The following is a 20,568-nucleotide window of genomic DNA, read 5'->3' as shown; positions in this document are numbered from 1 at the left end:
AGGCCCCTCTGGAGTGTTGAAGGGGTTACCTTGTACAAGAACCACTGGCAATCTCCTGCCCTGCTCATGATTGTCAGGCCATTACTTTGTTCCACTGCCACATCAAAGGTCCGCCATGATAAAAAACAGGCCAAGATGGAAGAAAGAACTCTGGTTCAGGAAATGAAGCTTAAAGATTTCTTTTACTGATCCACAAAGAGAGATGTGTAGATTGTTATCGAGGCTATAAGTTGAGGTTAATATGTTTTAATGAAATAAAGCAGGGATATGTTATCTTAAGGAAAGCTGGCTCCAGTTTGAGTCTGAAGAAGGTGGGGTTCTTGTAATTCTGAAATCTCTTCAAATCTTGTACATCTTTAGAATCAAAGAGTACAGAGTAGGGGGAGTATAGATTCCTTTTATAGTAAGATATTACCAAGGTAATGAATTTGTACTCTGCTTCCATTTAACTGAAGAACAAGTTAAGATTTTTTATGAAATTTGAAGCAGATTACCACTCAGTCTGTCTATTTGGTGACAGGCCATAAACCACAAAAGTGAACTATATACCCAGTAATCATATCTCAACTTCAGATAATTTCAGAACCGTCTCATTGTCGGTAAGGGCCTTTTACTGAGAAACACTTTCTTGAAAACATTCCCAAGAACATGTATATTCCAGATGATATAATGACTCCACCTTATTGTTTCTGTGTGAAGCACAGAGAAGGTCTGACATGTGTACATATGCTGCAGAGAGGGCCCTCCTAAGTATGTGTTCCATGTTTGGACAGATTGACCCAAGGTTTTGGCTTGGCCTGAATTCAGTTTGGACTGTGTTTTATATGTATCACAGCAGGTGGCACCTGAGACAATGTAATCAACAGGTTGCCAATGGTATATTCTATCATTCACCACAATTTCTATAGGTCTACCATGAAATCTCCCTCCCCCCACCCCTCCAGTACATACTGCTTTATGAAATATGTACTCCCTATTACAAACCTCAACCAGGAGTGAAATATTAGTATTTCCAATAATGTTTGCTCCTTATGTGATTTTGTAAAACTAACTTAAATTGTAATCACTTCCAACCATTTATCTTCTAAAGCATTTCATTGTGTGGCTATATTTTAATGAGTCCACCTCAATTAATCAAGTTCAAATGAAGAACCATCAGCGGCAGTGGCTATGTGTATACAGTTATATGGTACAGAGAGGGGGATGACTCCTCTTTGACATGTGAGCATGTTTTATGTCATAATACTGACAAGGCTCCTCCATATTTATTTTAATTAGGGGACTAATGGATTGTTTGGATGATTTGGAGAGGTAAAATTAGGTCAGAACAATTAAATGTACCAGTAGGTGATTATTTTTTAATTGTATAATGTATAGATAGTCATGTCCATGTTCTTTTTTGGGGGGTATATCCATGTACAGTGAAATATTTAATCTGTACATGTAGCTCTTCTAAAAGAAAACATTGCTGCAAAGCATGCCAAAACCACAGCCAGAATTTTCTCATAGAAATTTAAGACTCTTTTTATATAAAACCAGGTTTAATAGTATTGCTACATTGACCTTAGATTGGCAACCCTGAGAACTGTTTTCTCTCCTAGGAAAATTTGAAAATTGGAATCTGATGTCTGGTTCAAGGGCTAGATTTGCATTGTGCCAATAATAGTGTTTGATCTGCGCCAGAGAGAAATTGTGCTGTGGGTTGCCTACTTCAGCATTGCCCACAGCACAGAGCCATGTGGCTTGGTTCCCAGGGTTTTGCCTTAACAGAGCCAGAGGGCACAGCAGATTTAGATAGGCATTGTAGATAAGCTAAGAGTTCAGTTTGATATACTTGGGTGGATAAATAGTGATATATCCTTACACGTGTCAGTGTGTTTTACATGTTTTTCACTGTTTGAAAACCAGAGAAGTAGCTCTGGCTACGCTTGCTGAAATTAATTTAAGAATTACTGTGATAGTATAGTCTATCAACAGGTAAAATCAAGAGCCAAAATCACTGTTACGGTGACATAAAATTGGTTTAATTAGTGAAAATCTAGGTGTGTCAAATTTTAAATGAAAATATAAGATGGTTTTTAAGTTTATTTAGGATTTGATATGACAAAAAGTAAGGTAGCATTGGTACAGACCCTCTTTTTGAAATTCAGTGGTTTTGAATTGTTGACACGTATATGTGCAATGAAATTGCACTACACAAGTCTTCAGCAGTAGGAGGCAGACGTGTCACTTAAAAACTATTACTTAATCAATATTCATCATTGCCTTGGGGATGATATTGGATTTGAATTGTAGAACCATTTATATAAACAGATGATGGTTTATTAATTTTTCGATAAGAGAGCATGTTGTATTGAAGTGGTTCAGAGACAGGAGTGGGTGCTCTTCGATTTGACTAGTTCAAATTAGGAAAGGAAGCAATCAATGTATTGGGCGATACAGTTAATACATTCAACGTGGGTTCATGACGCTGATTATGAAATAATGGAAACACGTTTGCTGCTTCAGTGGGTATTGATTTTTCTCTATTTTTCTTTGCTCTCCTTTTTCATCCTTCTCTCCATTGCTCCAAAACTTGCTGGGGATTCCAATCAGGTTTATAAAAGGCTGTCTCAATATCATGCACAAAATTGAAAAATGTGAAGAGAAAGATTGACCTACCGCATCCTGCTCATAAACTTTTTAAAGCTTGTCTAGAAAAAAGACAATTCCTTTGATTTGCTTTTCTCCAGATGGGAGCTTCCTCCTCATAAATAAGTTAACTGAGTATCTTTGCTCTTAGTTCCCCATGTGTGTGGCCGATTAACACATTTTATAGCAGGCAAAGTTGAACTTTTTCAAGGTAACATTACAAAGTTTATTTATGCTGAACTTGTAGAAGTGGTCATTTGGATGTGTAAACTCTGTAAATCTGCAGACTGATTGTTTCTGTAAGAGGATTTTTTCTTTTGCTTTTTTTTACCCGAATGTCAGCACTCTATCTACCCTTCCTATAAAGTATATATATATATATATATATATATATATATATATATATATATATATATATATATATATATGTATTAGCTATATAAAAGCATTAAATTTTGCATTTGTTTTTGCTGTAGCATAAACAAAAATAGTTTGAAGTTGTGTAATATTTTTTCTAAAAAAAATGTTGCTTTTTAGCTGAAAATGGAACAGGCAGTAAGTTTTATTTTGTGAAGTTCACAAAATAAATATTTTTCAGCTTATTGGTTCATTTTTCTCCACTGAAGTATGTTATCAAGAAAGATTTGTCACAGAAAACAATGGGTTTTTAAACTGTTATTGGTGTGTTTTCTCTGTTTCAGACTAATTTCCCAGCAAAGTTTTGCCAATAATAATAAGTAATTAGTAATAAGTAATAATAAGTAATTTCAATCATATTGGTAATGTTCTCTATTTCAGTCTACTGCCAGCAGGGGTTTGTGGTACAGCCTGAAGACCAGCAGGTGAAACAGGGAGATACAGTCATCATGAAATGTAAGGTGGAGAACAGAGAGGGGCAAGTCCAGTGGACCAGAGGGGGGTTTGGACTGGGCACTGACCGCTCACTTATAGGGTTTGAGAGATACTCTATGCTGGGAGATGAAAACAATGGTAAGTGTAACACTGGTGGGTAGTGGTTACAAATTGTAATTATATGTTTTTTATTGGATTATATGGACAAATGTTCAGATTATATGTGTTAGATGTGACACAAATGTTGATGCCCCTTTCAGCTCATCACAAGATCACAAAAACTGCAATGGGTTGCTTTCTCTTGCATACAGAAAAATTATGTATGGGCACTACCATAAAATATCTTCATGGGCAAACGAAAAAAGTGATCAAAGGTCACATAATCTCTGCCATTGCAAGAAAAACAACAACATTTTTCTTGGTCCACTTACAAAAACTACGCTGAGATGTAAATAGAACAGATAACAATGGGTGACATTTTTTAAAACAACTTTGTCCCCTTGTGTTCCAGATCCACAAATATTTTTTGAAAGAATCTTGTTGAAAATTTATTTACTTGCACTGGATACTTGACAGTTCAAGTATTTTGAATACTCTGTTTATATGTGAGTCTCAGACAGTGCGCAGGCAATGTTCAGATGTTACGCAGCTCCTGTCCCACGAACTGAGCCATCACGGCAGATCACCTGACTTAAAAAGCTGTCTGAAGGCTTATCTCAAACCTAGTACTGCAAAAGAGAACCATTTTGCTACAGGAAGGGATGAAGTGTATTTATTCTTAAAACATCGCCTGTCTATGTACAGTATTTTCAACATAACTTAGGCATTTATCATACAAAAAAAACCCACTGAGCTTTGAACTTTGTTGCTGTCGAAGTGATACTGCATTTGCACTTTTTTTTCGACAAGAATCAGTTGTAGCTGTTGCAGCTGCACCAAGCTTCATAGATATATTGCATTTTAGTTTATGGGCATTGTTCTTTGTACTAGAGGTGTTATACTGCAGCAGATGATAAAGTCAACAGTTTATTTAAGGGCGCTAGAGGTTAACCTTCTACAAGCAGAATGGGAGAGATTTTTCCATGTGTTTGGTTTACTGGCATTGAAATAGTTACTGACAAGTTACTGGATCAAAGTTTTTTTCTTCTTATTGGCTTTTTTTTCTCAGCTGATGTGAATGTTGTTTGTTGATTTTAATGTCTCAGTTTTTTTTTTTTTTTTGATACATTTAAGCACTCTCTGCACTATATTTTAATACTCCATATCTGCCCTTGAAACTTATGATGTTGAAAAATAAAAATTAAGTAATAAGTCTATTTAGAGTGCCATTGGAGTCTCTGAAACACAGATTATTTCATTGGTTTGGTAAATTGATCTAAGAGATAAATTTAGATAAGTAAGCAGCAGATTCAACACTCCTGACAAGCACTTAATTCATACTCCATGCTGCTTGGATTGAAAAGTTCTCTTACATTGACTGTTGAACAGTCAAAAGAGCACAATTACTTCTAGCTTCCAGACAAAATTCCATAGTAACCAGTTGTAACCAGTCAAACACGCACACTTTCTCTCCACTGCTCATACACTGTAGGTACAGTCTTCACAGCCTTATTAGCTGTAAAACATATGTCAGTCCATGTCACTGCTCGTTTTCCATTCACTGACTTCAGGACCCTACGGAACCTACAGTGAGTATTTCCATGGCAGGCGCAGTTGCTACTTTACCTCATAAAAATATGACTTGCCAGTTTTTGGGATAAGAATACATGATGACTTTTGACTCTGTCGTGCATGGGTCTAGATACCCAGTGAAAATGAGATGTTTTTTTGAAATTTTCTTATCAAAATATATGGTGATGGCGGTTCACAAAAGATGGATTGTAGAAGGCAGAAAGCAGCAACTGAATCTGAATTATTTGACCAACTATACTGACTGCCTTGTGAAACAGCCAAATTAAATGGTTACTTTCCCATATCTGTGAACCAAAATGGTTCCTAACATCTGAATTTATTTGGAAATTTTTTTTTTTTTTTTAAAATGCAAGACTGTTTTTCTACCTAATCCAAATCGTACCCATATTTTCTTTAATTTCTTTTCTTTTATAGACATTTAATAGAGGCTTTGTTTTATCATTCTATTCTCTTATTGGTGCTGTTCTTTTATTTCTAAATGTAGTATGTGCCCAGTAATCTACAGGGCACTAGCCCATTTCTTTGACAGATGCAACTTTTATGATATTCTTAATAATCAGCTTGTTCCTTATGATTTATTTTACGTACTGCTCATTGTGTCAACTTCTTGTGGGGACAGAGAGACTTTTTCCATACACAGTTATTCGATGGCTTCTGTTTTCATTCTCAATATAATTCTGTTCTTCAGTTTCAATCTTATAGTTTTCTCGAACCATTGCAAGATATCCCATCAAGTCTATCAGCATTATCCAGCTTTAGAATAGCATGAGAGAGAAATTCTTGTACAATCAGTGTTTATTTTTGCTCGTATGTCAGACCCTGTGTATAATGTATTTCTCAAATATCAGATTATGTGTGTAACCTATCTCAGTACGTCTGGGGTCCCCATTGTGCTGGGACTGTACATTTCTTCCAGTGTTTAAATACTGAAATAGTTCTAGTATTTGTTGTATCATCATTCGCTGTTCCTCGTTGTATCGATTTGTATTGTATTGTTTGTGACTGTTTAATCAACTGTTGATGAAAATTATTTTGTTTTGAAGGATACATTAATAAAAGTATGGCATGCCATTGAAAATGTTTACTTAAATTAATAACCCTCTTGACTGGATATTGCCATAATTGTGAAATACACCTTTTGTGGCTAGTCTTATACAGATTTGTTACTGTGATAATTGTCAAAAATTGTTCAAGAGTTGAGGTATGTTAAGGGCAGACTCATTACTGTAAGAGATGATTATTGCAAACAGTGAAGTTGTATAATCTTAATTTGGGACACTGGGATGAAGTTAATACTAAGTCATATACATTTATAGAGATATAATAGACTGATGATGATGACAATATGTTTTTGTTTTCTTTTTTTCAAGGTGTCTATGACCTAATGATAGTGGAAGCAGAACTCCAGGATGATGACGTATACCAGTGTCAGATAGGGGCCACACATACCACGCCAGGGGTCAGGAGTAGAAGTGCACAGTTAACAGTTCTCTGTAAGTATTACTTCTCCCTAATTTACTTTCAGAGACTATTTGTTTCTAAGATTTTTTTCTGTTCCAAAATTGTTTTTTAACGAAGAGTAGAATATTATTTAACAGAAGAGAAAATAAAAATAAAAGCTAGAATTTAGGAGTAGAAGTGTACTGTTAACAGTTCTCTGTGAGTATTACTTCTCTCTAATTTACCTTCAGAGACTGTTTGTTTCTCAGATTTTTTCTTTTCCAAAAACACATTTTAAAGAAGAGTAGAATATTATTATTTAACAGAAGTGAAAATAAAAAAGTTAGAATATATTTGATTTAGAATTATTTTAGATATTAGTTTAGTTGTGTATACAACCCTCATTTGAGATAAGTTATGTTAATATTGCAGTTAGTACAAAACAATATTTAGTGAAAAAATTTACACTTTTTATTTACTCTTAAAAGTTTTTATTGCTGATAACATGAGTAGTTACTGATAGTGGGTCCCAATAAAAACCGATTGTTGCATAAATCATATTTTGGAATATTTCTTATTAATTTCAGTACCTCCCAATTTCCCTATAATCTACGGCAGCCCTGTAGTCAATGTAGAGGAGGGTCAGCCTTACAATTTGACATGTAGAGCAAACAACGGCAAGCCAGCTCCCACGCTGAAGTGGTTTGTAGAAGGCGCAGAAGTCACTGATAATGTCTCTTATGAAGGTATGTATTCTTGGTGCATATGTTTGCACGCACGCCTTGTTGCATTCAGTCATAGCGATATTTAGGGTTATGATTATTTGTCTTTTTTCCCCCGAAGGAATTTATTCCAATGTAATTATGGCTCTGAGATATAGGATGATAAGAAATGACATAAACACATGAAATGTATCCTGTATTCCTGTGCATGGATGTGAATAGTGAAAGTGATTGTGCTTAGAAGTTGTACAATTAATAATCTAGTCCATTGTGCCACAGTCACAACTAACACAATTGTTAGATTACACTAGCACAACCTAGCACAATTCTCAATACAAATTGACAGCTGGCAGAATCATTAAAATAGGGTTCATATAAACCACAAGAAAGAATGCTAAGATGTTCTTAATGGTGTTTATGCTGGTTGTTCTATGGTTCTCATGTGTTTTCAATTTTACTTTCTGTGTTTCAGCAATAACCCAGGCAGATGGGAAGAGACAAGATGCAATAAGCTACCTGACCATCACCCCGTCCAAGACTGACCAGGGGAAGAGGTACTCCTGCCAGGCTATGAATGCTTTCCTTACTGACCCCTTGACCACCTCGGCCAGTCTGGAAGTGTTATGTAAGCTATGCAGCATTTCATAAGAGTGTCACATAGAAAAGACAAAATATGTTACTGTGGGAAATGGTGTGATTTAGATGGAAAATATGGTGGAGCGACCATATTAAATTCTGTAAACACTGCTTTTTTTCTAACTCAGCTATACTGTGTGGGTGTGTGTGTATGTGGCATAATATTTTATATTGTTATTTTTACATTCAATTTGTTAGTTTGTGTTTCTTTTAGATTCTTTTAATTTCTTCTCTGCTGAAATTAATTTTATAATAAACTGTAAAGCTTACTTATTGATTTTTAAATTAAATCAAGATCATTGCTCATTTATTTTTCTTATACTATAAATAAGTAATCGTTTTGTTCACCTCTCCAGATGCCCCAGAAGTCACAATAACTGCTAGTCCCAAGTTAGGTGTAAAAGAAGGAGAATCTATACAGTTTTCATGTGAAGGAAGGGGCAACCCCAACAACATCACCTGGAAGTAAGTTATCAATGGCACATGGAAGATTGATTGATTGAATGTGTATTTTATTTTATTTTATTAATTCTCTATGATTTATATATTCCATTGATGTATTTTCTATCTATGACAACAGGCTTTATCGTTGTACATTATCAAGTATAATGGCCTCTTGCAGATGGTACAGAAACAATGAGGAGATAGGTGATGCTGACAGTAAATATCTTAGAGTGGACTCGCTAACAGCTGACCATGATGGCAATATTATAACATGTGAAGCCATCAACAGTGTTGGAAGCACCAAGAAAAATTATCAGATGGCTGTAGAATGTAAGTATATATACCAATCTTAGTGCTCCAACTTATAGCTAGAATGGCAGTTTTTTTCTTTTCTTAAAAAAAGTCAAGTTGATGCTTGGTTCTGTAATTATTTGTTCAGAGGTTCCAGGATGAACACAGCGGGTCGAACTTGCTGCAGAGAAGTCTAAATAAAAACTCCAATACTGATACAACTGTTGAATGTTATAATGTCAGATCTTTCTGGGCAACTGAATAAAGGTTTCATTCATCTAATTTTCAGATGGCCCCAGGTTCACAGTACCTATCAAACATGCTGCAGCACAGCTTGGAGAGACGGCCACCCTGACTTGTAAGACAAAGGGGAACCCTACTCCGCGAGTAGTCTGGAAGAAAAAGGGGTCGCAGCGTATCCTCAGCAGCTCGGACACACTGACCATTTCCAGAGTGACCGAAAGTGACCTGGGCATTTATATATGTTACTCTAATGTCATTGGATTCTCTGAGATTAATAGGGAATTGCATTTATTGAAGAAAGGTAAGTAGGGCTGATATATTTGCCTTGAATATTAGCATAGGTACTACGCAAAATTATGTATGCTCTTATGTGAAGAGAGTAAAGGTAATGGCCTACTTGTTGATTCAGATGTGACAAATATTGTAAGTGACTTTGGGGGGCAAGTAACGATTGACACCAGAGAAGTGACTGATCAATTACCAATATTGTCTGTGCGCTGCACACCATGTCAGAAAATGTCAATTTGATTTTTTTTGTTAATTGCTTTTCATATTTCCCATGTTATGAGTCTTATTATCACGACTACTCGTGTGATATTTTAGGACCCCCTAAGGTGATCAGTAATGAAGAGCAATACGCCAAGGAGGGAGATATAGCCACATTAGAGTGCCTGACTGAGTCAGTGCCCAAACCTGACCAGATAAGATGGGCCAGGCAGGAGCAGGACTTGCTGCAGTTTGGAGACAGTGCAAGGTAAGTGTGATTGTGATTGCAGTCAGCCTCCGTAAGTGATATGTTGTCAGCTAAATGTGACTTTATTACAAGAATCGAGTAAGACATGCAGGTGGTGTTGAGCTGAGTTCATTTTCTGAAATAAAAACTGTAAACGTATCTAATTACTATCCCAGATACAAAGTAGAAGAGGAAGACCTTCCAACTGGCAGAAAAAGCATACTAACCATAGTGAATGTCCATTCTGGAGACTATGGAGACTACAACTGCAGTGTCAAAAACACCTATGGCACTGATGCCTTGGTTATCAAGCTCAAACAAAAAGGTAGGTGGCAGGTCAGACTATGACAAGACATTCTACAGACTAGAGCTCTGTCTGTTGCAGTAGTATAAATATTTCTCTGTGTTCCATATCTTAGCTATTTTGTCACCCATTTTACTTTCTTTTTGGTTGAAAATCAAGACAGACATTGTTTTCTGCAAATATTAAACAAGCATGTTGTGTAGCTTCTTTCTTTTTATTTTTTGTTCAATCATCCAAGCCTATCTTTTATTTTGTTTGCATGTTACAGAGACATGTTGGTGTATAGGAGGTAAATAGTGTGTTTGGCTTTTTATTCTTCTTTTTTTTAACTGTGTGTGTGTCCTTCCTTTCAGATGACTTTGCTTGCTTAACAGGTATATTGTGTGGTATATTGTGTCAGTTTTTTTTTAAAGTGCACTATTCTAGACAATGACACTTCCAGTAACACTTCAAAACTGTTTTAAAGAAAAGAAAGAAATACTTAGCTAATGTTGATGAAGTTTAACACTAAAATCAACACTAGGCGGTGTCACACAGAAAAAAAGTTGTTTTCACTTTGTTACTTAAATTGGGCACTCATTGTACTGGTTTGAATAATGCTGCTTCATGAGTTGTGCAGATCTTTGTGCAGACATTACTCTGACATTATAACTGTCATACAGATAACAATATCAGTTGTTAAAACACATTTTGAAAATATTGCCTCAACTATTTAACATCAGAGAAGCAATCAGTATGGGTATAAATTTCTGTGACAAATATTGTTTAGTGAGTGTTCTTAGCTGCCCGTAGTGGGCATTAACTAAGAAAAAAGTTGTTTTTTAGAATTGTAACATGTCTCTGCTTCACTGTGTTGCTTTTATTACACATTTCTTTCAAAATTATTAGCTAACTGGTGTGAAAACTTTGTTTACTGCTGAAAACACTATTGTTAGACTTTGTATGATATATGTTTAGGTTGCTTGAAAAAAGGAAGAAGACATCCCAAAAGAGTTTCATATTGTGATAATTATTTTTATTGTCCACAAATTCAAACGGAAATTACTTTTGGGTTATATTGTGCCCATATTAATAACCACTCTATGAATATCATAGATTCGTATATATTTCACCATTCCAGATGCTATCCCCCTTGCTTTTGTGATGGGAGGTGTGTTTGGTGGACTGGGACTAATCCTCATCATAGCCATCATCATCTTTATATATCAGAGGACCAAGAGCAGAGAAGAAGGTAATAGCTCTTATCTATCTCACTTTGAAGATCATGACATTTTATCATTTACCCACTGGTGGATCCAGGAAAATCAGGTTGTGGGAGGGTTCGTTCTGCTTTCACCCCGTAACCTCAAAGTCCCAATGTATCTGTAGTGGGTTTCCCCTGTATCCACCTGTGTTAAGTGACTGCATGTGTTCCTTTATTTAGCATACATACAGACATATCTGAATTTATATTGCACTGCTGTTTATTGAAGAGCACAATCTTTTTCTTTTGTAAGGTTTTGAAGTTACATACATATAGCCCCAATGTTGCTTATAATTTTTGAAGTTTTGACTCTTGTTTTGTCTTTAATACTTGTATACAAATGCTTTGTAAATTATATGATACTTTCAAGTATTTAAGGGTAGATTTAAAATAATATAATATTGCCTTTGTACATGTTTTTAGTCATACCTACAATTGAAATAGAAGGTAAAGATTGGTTTAAAGAGACTCTGTTCTTATTTAAAACATTTCTTCGATTTCTTTTGTTTTCTGAAACCCTTCTTGGGTGCTGAAATTTATTTTTTAAAATGTGAGTATTTTAAGCTAGACTGTTTTGGATGTGCCTGTTAAAGACTTTGATAGTGTAATTTATCAGCCCTGTGATTTTCTTAAACATAAATACTGTTATTATGATTTCTGCTTTTTATGTACAGACACAGATGTGTCTGTACATATTGCCATCACCTGCGTCTGTCGTCGCCGATGCCGTCGCCGATGCCGATGCCGATGCCGATGCCGATGCCGTCGCCGATGCCGTGCACTTTCCTTGTAAACACGATAAGTGGAGGACAGTTTTACTTTTTGGCTTTATATTTACAGAGCTGATGAATATTCATAAAACGCAGGTCAAGTTCGAAAATCAGCATGATCGGGCCATTATTGTAGAACTTATGCTGTTTTTTCACTTTTCAGCATATATGCAACCCTGTAAACACATTTTAAGGAACACCGTTAGGCCTGTTGTCATGAAACTCACAGGAGTAATCAATCTTACTAAAACGCAGGTCAAGTTCGAAAATCGGCATGATCGGGCCATTACTTTAGAAGTTATGCTGTTTTTTCACATTTCCTCAGATTCAATTCTTAGGCATGTTAACAGTCTTATTATTTTACTAATAAGATACATAAAAGTGTTTGTTTGACATTTCCTGAATCTTAACAAAATTGTTAGTTGATTATGTAAAAATGATGGTAAACTTGTTATCGTGTATTGTGTAATAAAGTGTCAAAAATGGAAATAAACTCATATCATTGCAGTTTGTCAGATGCAATCATTCACTATGTTCAGAATCTCAGGATGGAGGAAATTGGACATTTAACACTGTTGTATTGATATTTTTCCCATCTCATCAATTTTCTTAGTTGATCGTATAAAAATGGCAGTAACCTGTTAATTTTGTTTATGTTAAAAAAATTGTTAAAAATGGAAAAAAAACATTTCAGAACAGTGCTGTCTTGTTTACATTTTGGCATTTTCAAGTTGTGACTTTGAAGTTCCATGGGCCTGAAGACCTTTGCTAGTCACATTTTCTGAATATCCATGATACTAATATTTTATTATTAAAAATTGATGGTCATTAAGCTGTTTAACATTATGTAATATTGCATCAAAATTTGAAAAAAACTTATTTTGGGCACTGCTCCCATGATGACCATTTAAGAAAAACCATGTCACTTACTGTTCTCAAACAGTACAGTAAATATGTACAGATGTGTCTGTACATATTGCCATCACCTGCGTCTGTCGTGGCTGGCGTTGCCGTCACTGTCACTGTCACTGTCGCCGTGCACTTTCATTGTAAACGCGATAAGTGGAAGGCAGTTTTACTTTTTGGCTGTATATTTACAGAGCTGATGAATATCCATAAAACGCAGGTCAAGTCCGAAAATCAGCATGATCGGGCCATTATTGTAGAACTTATGCTGTTTTTTCACTTTTCAGCATATATGCAACACTGTAAACACATTTCAAGGAAAACCGTTAGGCCTGTTGTCATGAAACTCATAGGAGTAATCAATCTTACTATAACGCAGGTCAAGTTAGAAAATAGGCATGATCGGGCCACTATTTTAGTTATGCTTTTTTTTTTCACTTTTCAGCATATATGCAACACTGTAAACACAAAATAAGAAAAACAGATAGGCCAATTGTCAGTAAACTCACAGGAGTGGTCATTCCTGCTAAAACGCAGGTTGAGTTTAAAAATCAGCTTAATTGGGCCATTATTTTGAAGAAATGCTGTTTTTTCACATTTCCTCAGATTTAATTCTTAGGCATGTTAACATGCATGTTTCATTATTTAATTAGTAAGATAAGTAAAAGTGTTTGTTTGGCATTTCCTGCATCTTTACAACATATGTAAAAATGATGGTAAACTTGTTATCTTGTATTGTGTAATAAAGTTTCAAAAAATGGAAATAAACTCATATCATTGCAGTTTGTCAGATTCAATCATTGACATTCACTATGTTCAGAATCTCAGAATGGAAGAAATTGGACATTTAACACTGCTCTATTGATATTTTTCCCATCTCATCAATTTTTTTAGTTGATCATATAAAAACGGCAGTAAACTGTTAATTTTGTTTTATGTTAAAAATTGTTAAAAATGGAAAAAAAAAATTCAGAACAGTGCTGTCTTGTTTACATTTTGGCATTTTCAAGTTGTGACTTTGAAGTTCCATGGGCCTGAAGACCTTTGCTAGTAACATTTTCTGAATATCCATAATACTCATCATTATGCTGTTAAACATTATGTAATATTGCATCAAAATTTGAAAAAAAAAAAACTATTTTGGGCACTGCCCCCATGATGACCATTTAAGAAAAACCATGTCACTTACTGTTCTCAAACTTACAGGAAAGAAACATGGGACTAAAATACAGCTTCAGTAGGCAATGCAGTCTGTTTGGTAATTCTTACTGCCAGTTAAACAGTTTTTTTGTGAAAATTTAATTTTTCACATATTGGCATTTTCAAGGTGTAACTTTGAAGTTCCACGGGCTTGAAGACCCATGCTAGTCACATTTTCTGAAAATCCATGTATATTTTATTATTAAAAATTGACGGTCATTATGCTGTTAACCATTATGTAATATTGCATCAGAATAGAAGAAAACACAATTTTGGGTGCTGCTTGAGCATAATTAAAATTTGATGTTGAATTTGCAGTTTAACATAATGTACTTTTGCATCAGAATTGACAGTAGCCTATTTTGTGCATAGTTATTTCCTGTTTTTTGTCTGTACATTTGACAGCTTTGCTGCCTTGTTAATACATTTGATTTGCATAGAAACTAGGCATACTCTTTGTATCCAATCCATTGCTTATAATTATTTTATCCCTGGTGGATGTTTATTTTGCCTTTGAAATTTTGTATTGGTGTTGTGCTTTTTAATCTTGTGAACAACATTTGTTGAAGTGGATTCCTGAAAGAGAAATAAAATCACTGTGATGACAGAGTTCACGAAATGGACAAGTTCATGTGTAAATTTCTGTGCAGGATACAGTTGACAGCATATAAAACTAACACATGATAAAACTGAGAGCATTGATTGGCCTTTTGTTTGTATTAGTTCCAAAGATAATGTTCCTGTGCTTGTGTGTTACTTTGTTTGTAGCCTGTTTAATGTTCTTGTCTTGCATAGATAGAATGTAAAATAACAAGAAGATATTTGGGGAAATATAGCATACTGTGCCCTTATTTGTGAATGGCACTTGCTGTGTTGATGGAATCAAAATGATATGGTGCTCTCGGGTATAAGCATTGTGTTATTGTTCTGTCATTGTGTTTTACAAAAAATGTTTATTGATCCATGTGGGCATTTGTTTGGAATCAGGTGGAAGGGATTATAAGGAATATTAATTTCTTTGGCAAGTTCTTTTAATTCTTTGCTTCTGGAGTTCTTATCTAGATTTCCCCCATACTCATATAAGTGTCTCTGGGTACCAGCTTCCATTTATAAGCACCATATTTAGTCTTAGAAACTGTTGATAAATATTTAGTAGCATAAAAGAAAGTCCTTGTAGGACGATGTCATTGATCACCAAATTAAAGATATCTAAATCTAAACAAAGTATGCAAAAATATCTCTATATTCTTTTGTCAGATTGCAAGAGAGGACCATTTCCTATTTAGATACAACATAAAGTTAAAAAAGGTTGTAGACTTCATTTGCCTTTCTCTCCACAGCGTCAACATCTGATACTGATTCTGCTGACTCAGCCACAAAGAAGCCAGAAATTAAAGTGGAGTACAAGAACCCAGACTACAACGGTCCCCTGGAACCCTGGCGCAATGACTACAACAAAGACCACTACAGCAGATATTCAGCAGAGTATGACGAGCTCAATGTGAACTATAAGGTAAGACATGTAAAAGTTTGATTACTTCACAGTGGCCATCAGCAGTGTTAACCATATAGTGCCTAAAATTTTCACTGACTAGGAGATTTGGCATCAGGGTCTGTTGAAAAGAATTCTAGCCTTGAAGCTGTAAAGTCAAAGAAGACTGTTATCTTTGTTTGATTACTCGTTAGAACTATAAAACTTAGAGTTTTTTTTTTTTTCCTTAGATAAATCAGTTGTAGTTCAATTTTAGAAATATGCCTGTTTTATGATGAAAAATTATATTATGACTGTATTATTTCAGCCCAATGGCAGGCCGTATCCCAATGGCTATGGTTTCCCTCCTACCTATCCTGAAGCATACAAATACCTGGATGATGTGGACAAGGGGGCAGGACACCCCTACGATAGGTTGGGGTACAGCTTTTTAAGTTATCATAGATGCGCATTATTAGTTTCATTATCGTACACTGCTCTTTTTCTTGTGGAAGGCTGTTTCTTCTAAGGGAAGAAATTACTGTATGTGTGTGTATAGAGAAATTTAAGTCCATACATGATTACATGTTTGGAGTGTTTTTAGACTATACAACCTAGGGAGGTTTATAAGAATGAATTTGGCCTTCAACAGCACCTACATCTTTCCTTAGTTTAATATTCTATCTAAACTGACTACACTATACCAAGTACCATTAGATGAAACTGATTTATTTTATCCATTTATAACTAAAGTTGTGTGGGAAAATTAATAATATAATGAAGATTGATGGCTTAACAAATTACAGAATAACCAAAAAGTAAAGAAATACTACAGAATTATGTTAATTTAATGCCTTGTTATTGGTTCTACCGACATATGCACATTGCACCACAATGTGCATATATATAACGTGTAAATATGTTTATTTGTCGGGCATGTTCATATGATATAGGTACAATTTTCAACAAATGGATATTTATTTTCTAGGTCATATGACTCTGGGTTTGAGCCAGATTACCACCCCCGAAACCCTGCCTATGGCAGACCACCACCCCCTCACTCCATGGATCCTCGGAATTACCCAGAGGAACTTTACCCCGAGGGGACCATATCAAGGCTATCAACCAATGTATAACACAGGCAGGGAGGAGGATTCAGGGGACATATCATAGTTGTGTATTGCTATTTTAGCCAAGAACTGGTGTTCAGACAGCACGTTCATAAGGAAAGAAGAAACTGTACACATTGGCAATATATATTAAAATGGGCCTTTATCAACAAAAGGAGCCGCAAAGGATTGTTTATAACAGGCTTTGTTGATTGTGGAGTGGTTGCCATGTTTCTGTCTTTTATATAACATACTAGGACTAAAAAAGCATGAAAGTGGAACCTAAGTTACAGCTGTTTGTAATGTTTACATTTCCAGTGGACACCAATCAGAAAGCAATACTAACAATCAAAATGTTGCTTATTTGAATACTGCAGGACCAGTCCATTAGATATAGAAGTAGAGAACTAGTCTCAGCAAGAGAGCTGATAGTGGTAATTGCCATGGGGATGGAGCCAAACCATGACAAAATGCTCAAAGTCAAAACAAGGTCGTTCTGACCTAAATACTGAATTAGGTCATGCTGACCAGTTAACTAAACGATTAGATGCTTCAGAGAAATCAGATCATGCCTGTCTTGAAACAAAATCAGGTCAGGTGGCCTATTTACAGAAGCCAGTTATGTTCAAGACAAAGGGAAAAAAGTGTGGTCACTGTTTGAGGTAAGCATGTGTGTGTTTGGAGGAACTCTGATCTAGTTCAGAAACCAGTGGAGTGATATCAACAAACCCTGATGAAAGAATTAAGAAAAGACAAAGAAAAGAACACTGTCGTACAGTGAGGAAAAGCATTTGAAGGTTGTTGATTCATGGGTCTTATGAAGACACAGTTTGTGGTTGAAATAAAATGACTCCACAAAATGAAGTGATGCTCTGGCATTGTGGGTTATGTTTACAGCAGTTATCTTGAAAACTGCTGCTTTGATATTTTTTTCTGATGGACTCTGAATGAAAGGGATATAATATTCCAAAGACTCAACTGGCAGAATACATCCACAAGATGTTGAAAGTTTTTTTAAAGATACAATCCAATATACTGATATGGTTGTATGAGCTCAGTTTATAATCTTATGTTTCTATGATATGTACGAAAATGGAAGTTCCATGTGCCAAATATATTATATAAAATTGTACATCATAAAGGAGTGCTGCATGACACAGAGTCGCATTGTAGATCTCAGACCAAGCTGTAAATAACACATAAACTGCATTGTAATAGTAGGTTGAAAACACAGCACCTTGTATAGATAGATTTGGGCAATTTCTTTTTTGGGAAAGAAAAAAAGTGCAAGAATTATAGTCTGCTTATTACTTTGTGTAAAAGTAAATTGTCTGAAGTTGAGCTCTAAAATTTATGTGTCAGTAGTTACGTTGTAGATTGAACATGAAGTGCCTTACAGGATAAAAGTTTACAGATTACTAGTCTGGTGTCTGTCTCATTAATGTAGGAGCAACAAATCAGCTGAAGGATAAATTCTGTTATTTGCATTACTGTCATTATTTCTTCTTAATTCCATCTTGGTAGTATTTATAAAATCATCAGCTTTGAATTTCATAAGTGCATGTAGCTGTACAAAGTCATAGGGGCACACTGACATGCCACACATTCACTACGTAGTGGTGCACATTTTGTGATGTATTTTTATGTATTTTTTTTTCTAACTTTAAATTTTGTTTCTTTGTATTATTTTGATGTATATATATTATACCAGAAGTATCCATGACATTGTGTTAGGTGAAGTTCCACTGCGTTAGTTGGGAACTCAAAATGTGTTGGATAATAGCTCAGTTGTGTTTGGTGAGCAGGTTATGGCAAAATATTACATTTCTGCAGTCATTGTTTTCCTTAGAAATATGTTTCTTCCTGAATATGAATCAGTTCATTTCTATCATAAGATTAAAGGATCTCGAAAAAGTCTTCAACAAATTCTCATTCTGTGGTAAAGATACTTAGCTTTTCCAAGTAAGGTTAATAATATTTTTCTCCTATTTTAATTCCACAAAATAATCATCACTGTGGCTGTTTTTGGTGCCTTGTGTTAATTGGTGTATTGTATTCCGTCCAAAAAAAGATCAGCTGCCCTAAACATATGTCGTTCTGAATTCCAGTTGATAGTATCAACCACGTAGCACGAAGCGTTTCATCTCAGTCAACTATTTATTTCCGCCTTCACTTGCTTATTTGGAGCAGGAAACTAACAGTTTTGACAAGTTCAAATGGTCCTGGATACTGAAACTTTTTTCTTTCATCTGGAGTTGGCCCTGTCTTTAGACACAGAAAATACAGTGGTCTAGATATCGTTTTGAAACATGGATCTAATAAAATCTGGACTGTCTGTCTCAACTTAATACAGTATGATTACCCCAATAGCGTTTGTTATGATTGCTTAAATTACTGCTGTTATCCGTCATTTAAATCATTTTGTTGCAATTTTGAGTTATGCATGTGTATGTACTGTTTTTAATTATAGCAATAGTCCTCATTAATTCATGAAAAAGGTCGTCTGTAAACCACGTTTGTATCTAGAACCTATATAGCAACCAGCTATGACAGAATTGTAAAGCAGAATATATGTGCAATGTATGTACAAAGTATTACAATAAAGTTACTGCTGTTATATTAATCATTGCGTTGACTGTTATTACTTTGTAACACCAGGGTGCGCTAGTAGTCAGTTACAAAGTCATACTTAAAATTTTCATTTTCTTTTAGAAGCCCCTGATATCAGAGAGTAGAGTGTTCCAACTTATTTTACATATGGTAAACCATAGTACTATATAGACTATAGTGGAAGTTTTTTTTTTATTTTTTAATCACACTATGGTGTATGAAGTGGAGGTTTTAAGCTAAAGGTACTCTGGGAGCTAAGACGTCTGGTATATTAACCTGCCAAAACCGGTCTAGCGTCCGCAAAGATCCTTGAAAAACTTTTCCTGGTAGCAATCTGTGCTTCATTTCGAAGGAAACGGATTGCATTTCTTTAATTGTAGCAGCAAACCGTTTCTGGTGGTAAACTGTGGATACCTGGGCATGTTCTCTGCTTAGGTGTATCAATATCAGTTATATACCTCTGTAAGGCTGCAGCGCCATCTGCCTATCATCTCTTGTGAGACAATAATCTGTCTAGCTTTGTATGTGTCTGTCTGTTTTACACCATCCTGGCGCATAGCAACAATACTGTGACATACTGTTTCGCTCAATTCACGCACCGTTAAACTGGGTACTTGTGTGTAAAGTTTCAAAATCATCTGTGCAGGCGATACCGAAATATGGAGACTTTTTAACAGAAACTATGCTCTATCATAGCCATGCCAGGACCAGCCCAAAGAGTACCACCCCATTCAATGAAGTCATAGCATATAACGTAATTCTGGACTACAGACAAGGTAGTCAACTAAATGGTTTTAAATCGTTTAACATTAAAAAACAATACTATTTACCCTAGGCATACCTTTTAAATCAAAATATTCCATTTTGAATGGCAAGTCTATTGCAAAAGACCATTAAATAAAATATGACATAACATCATTTAATCAATAAACCATGATTTTAATATACCACACAAGTAAATGTGGGTCAGTATATTTTGCAATCCTGACTGGTTAATTTGATACAAAGAGAAGAACGAACAAAAATATCTGGGGAGAGAGAAGCATTTGACTATGAACACCAGAATGTACAAGAAAAAGCTAATGGCCATTGTTTTGTTTCTATCGATGATGCCAATCATCATGTTTGTCAAATATAGATACATGTACAACCGGAAGGAATCAAAGAAAAATCAAAAGACGGAGCGCCGGCTTGTTGAGAACAGATCTCCCACAATCCCGAATGTGTTAAATTTAGCAGCACCCAGCACAGATAATTTCAAATGCGTTACA

The 20,568-nt window shown here is 35.3% G+C and overlaps 1 protein-coding gene across 12 annotated transcripts in view; it reads left to right on the top strand.

Moving 5' to 3' along the window:
• LOC106151488 (kin of IRRE-like protein 1) overlaps positions 1 to 19,310 on the top strand; it is a 72,046-nt gene extending 52,736 nt beyond the window's left edge. For 10 of the 12 annotated variants that reach the window (XM_087018365.1, XM_087018360.1, XM_087018366.1 and 7 more), the window contains 13 exons: positions 3,430 to 3,621; positions 6,546 to 6,668; positions 7,203 to 7,361; positions 7,810 to 7,962; positions 8,330 to 8,438; positions 8,596 to 8,747; positions 8,998 to 9,252; positions 9,555 to 9,705; positions 9,861 to 10,009; positions 11,109 to 11,219; positions 15,448 to 15,620; positions 15,907 to 16,019; positions 16,567 to 19,310. In XM_087018365.1, coding sequence (XP_086874491.1) covers positions 3,430 to 3,621; positions 6,546 to 6,668; positions 7,203 to 7,361; positions 7,810 to 7,962; positions 8,330 to 8,438; positions 8,596 to 8,747; positions 8,998 to 9,252; positions 9,555 to 9,705; positions 9,861 to 10,009; positions 11,109 to 11,219; positions 15,448 to 15,620; positions 15,907 to 16,019; positions 16,567 to 16,714 — 1,988 coding nt within the window. In that variant the 3' untranslated portion in view covers positions 16,715 to 19,310. Of the gene's footprint in view, positions 1 to 3,429; positions 3,622 to 5,023; positions 5,172 to 6,545; positions 6,669 to 7,202; positions 7,362 to 7,809; positions 7,963 to 8,329; positions 8,439 to 8,595; positions 8,748 to 8,997; positions 9,253 to 9,554; positions 9,706 to 9,860; positions 10,010 to 11,108; positions 11,220 to 15,447; positions 15,621 to 15,906; positions 16,020 to 16,566 lie in introns of those variants that run through there. The other 2 variants (XM_087018369.1, XM_087018370.1) reach the window with 2 other exon arrangements.
• The last annotated feature ends 1,258 nt before the right edge of the window (positions 19,311 to 20,568 follow it).

Source organism: Lingula anatina, chromosome 7, assembly GCF_051362555.1.
Source record: "Lingula anatina isolate TDL-2025a chromosome 7, LinAna3.0, whole genome shotgun sequence".
NCBI classification, from domain to species: domain Eukaryota; kingdom Metazoa; phylum Brachiopoda; class Lingulata; order Lingulida; family Lingulidae; genus Lingula; species Lingula anatina.
The sequence above is the reverse complement of the archived record's forward strand: the minus strand, read 5'-3'. Positions and strand labels throughout refer to the sequence as shown.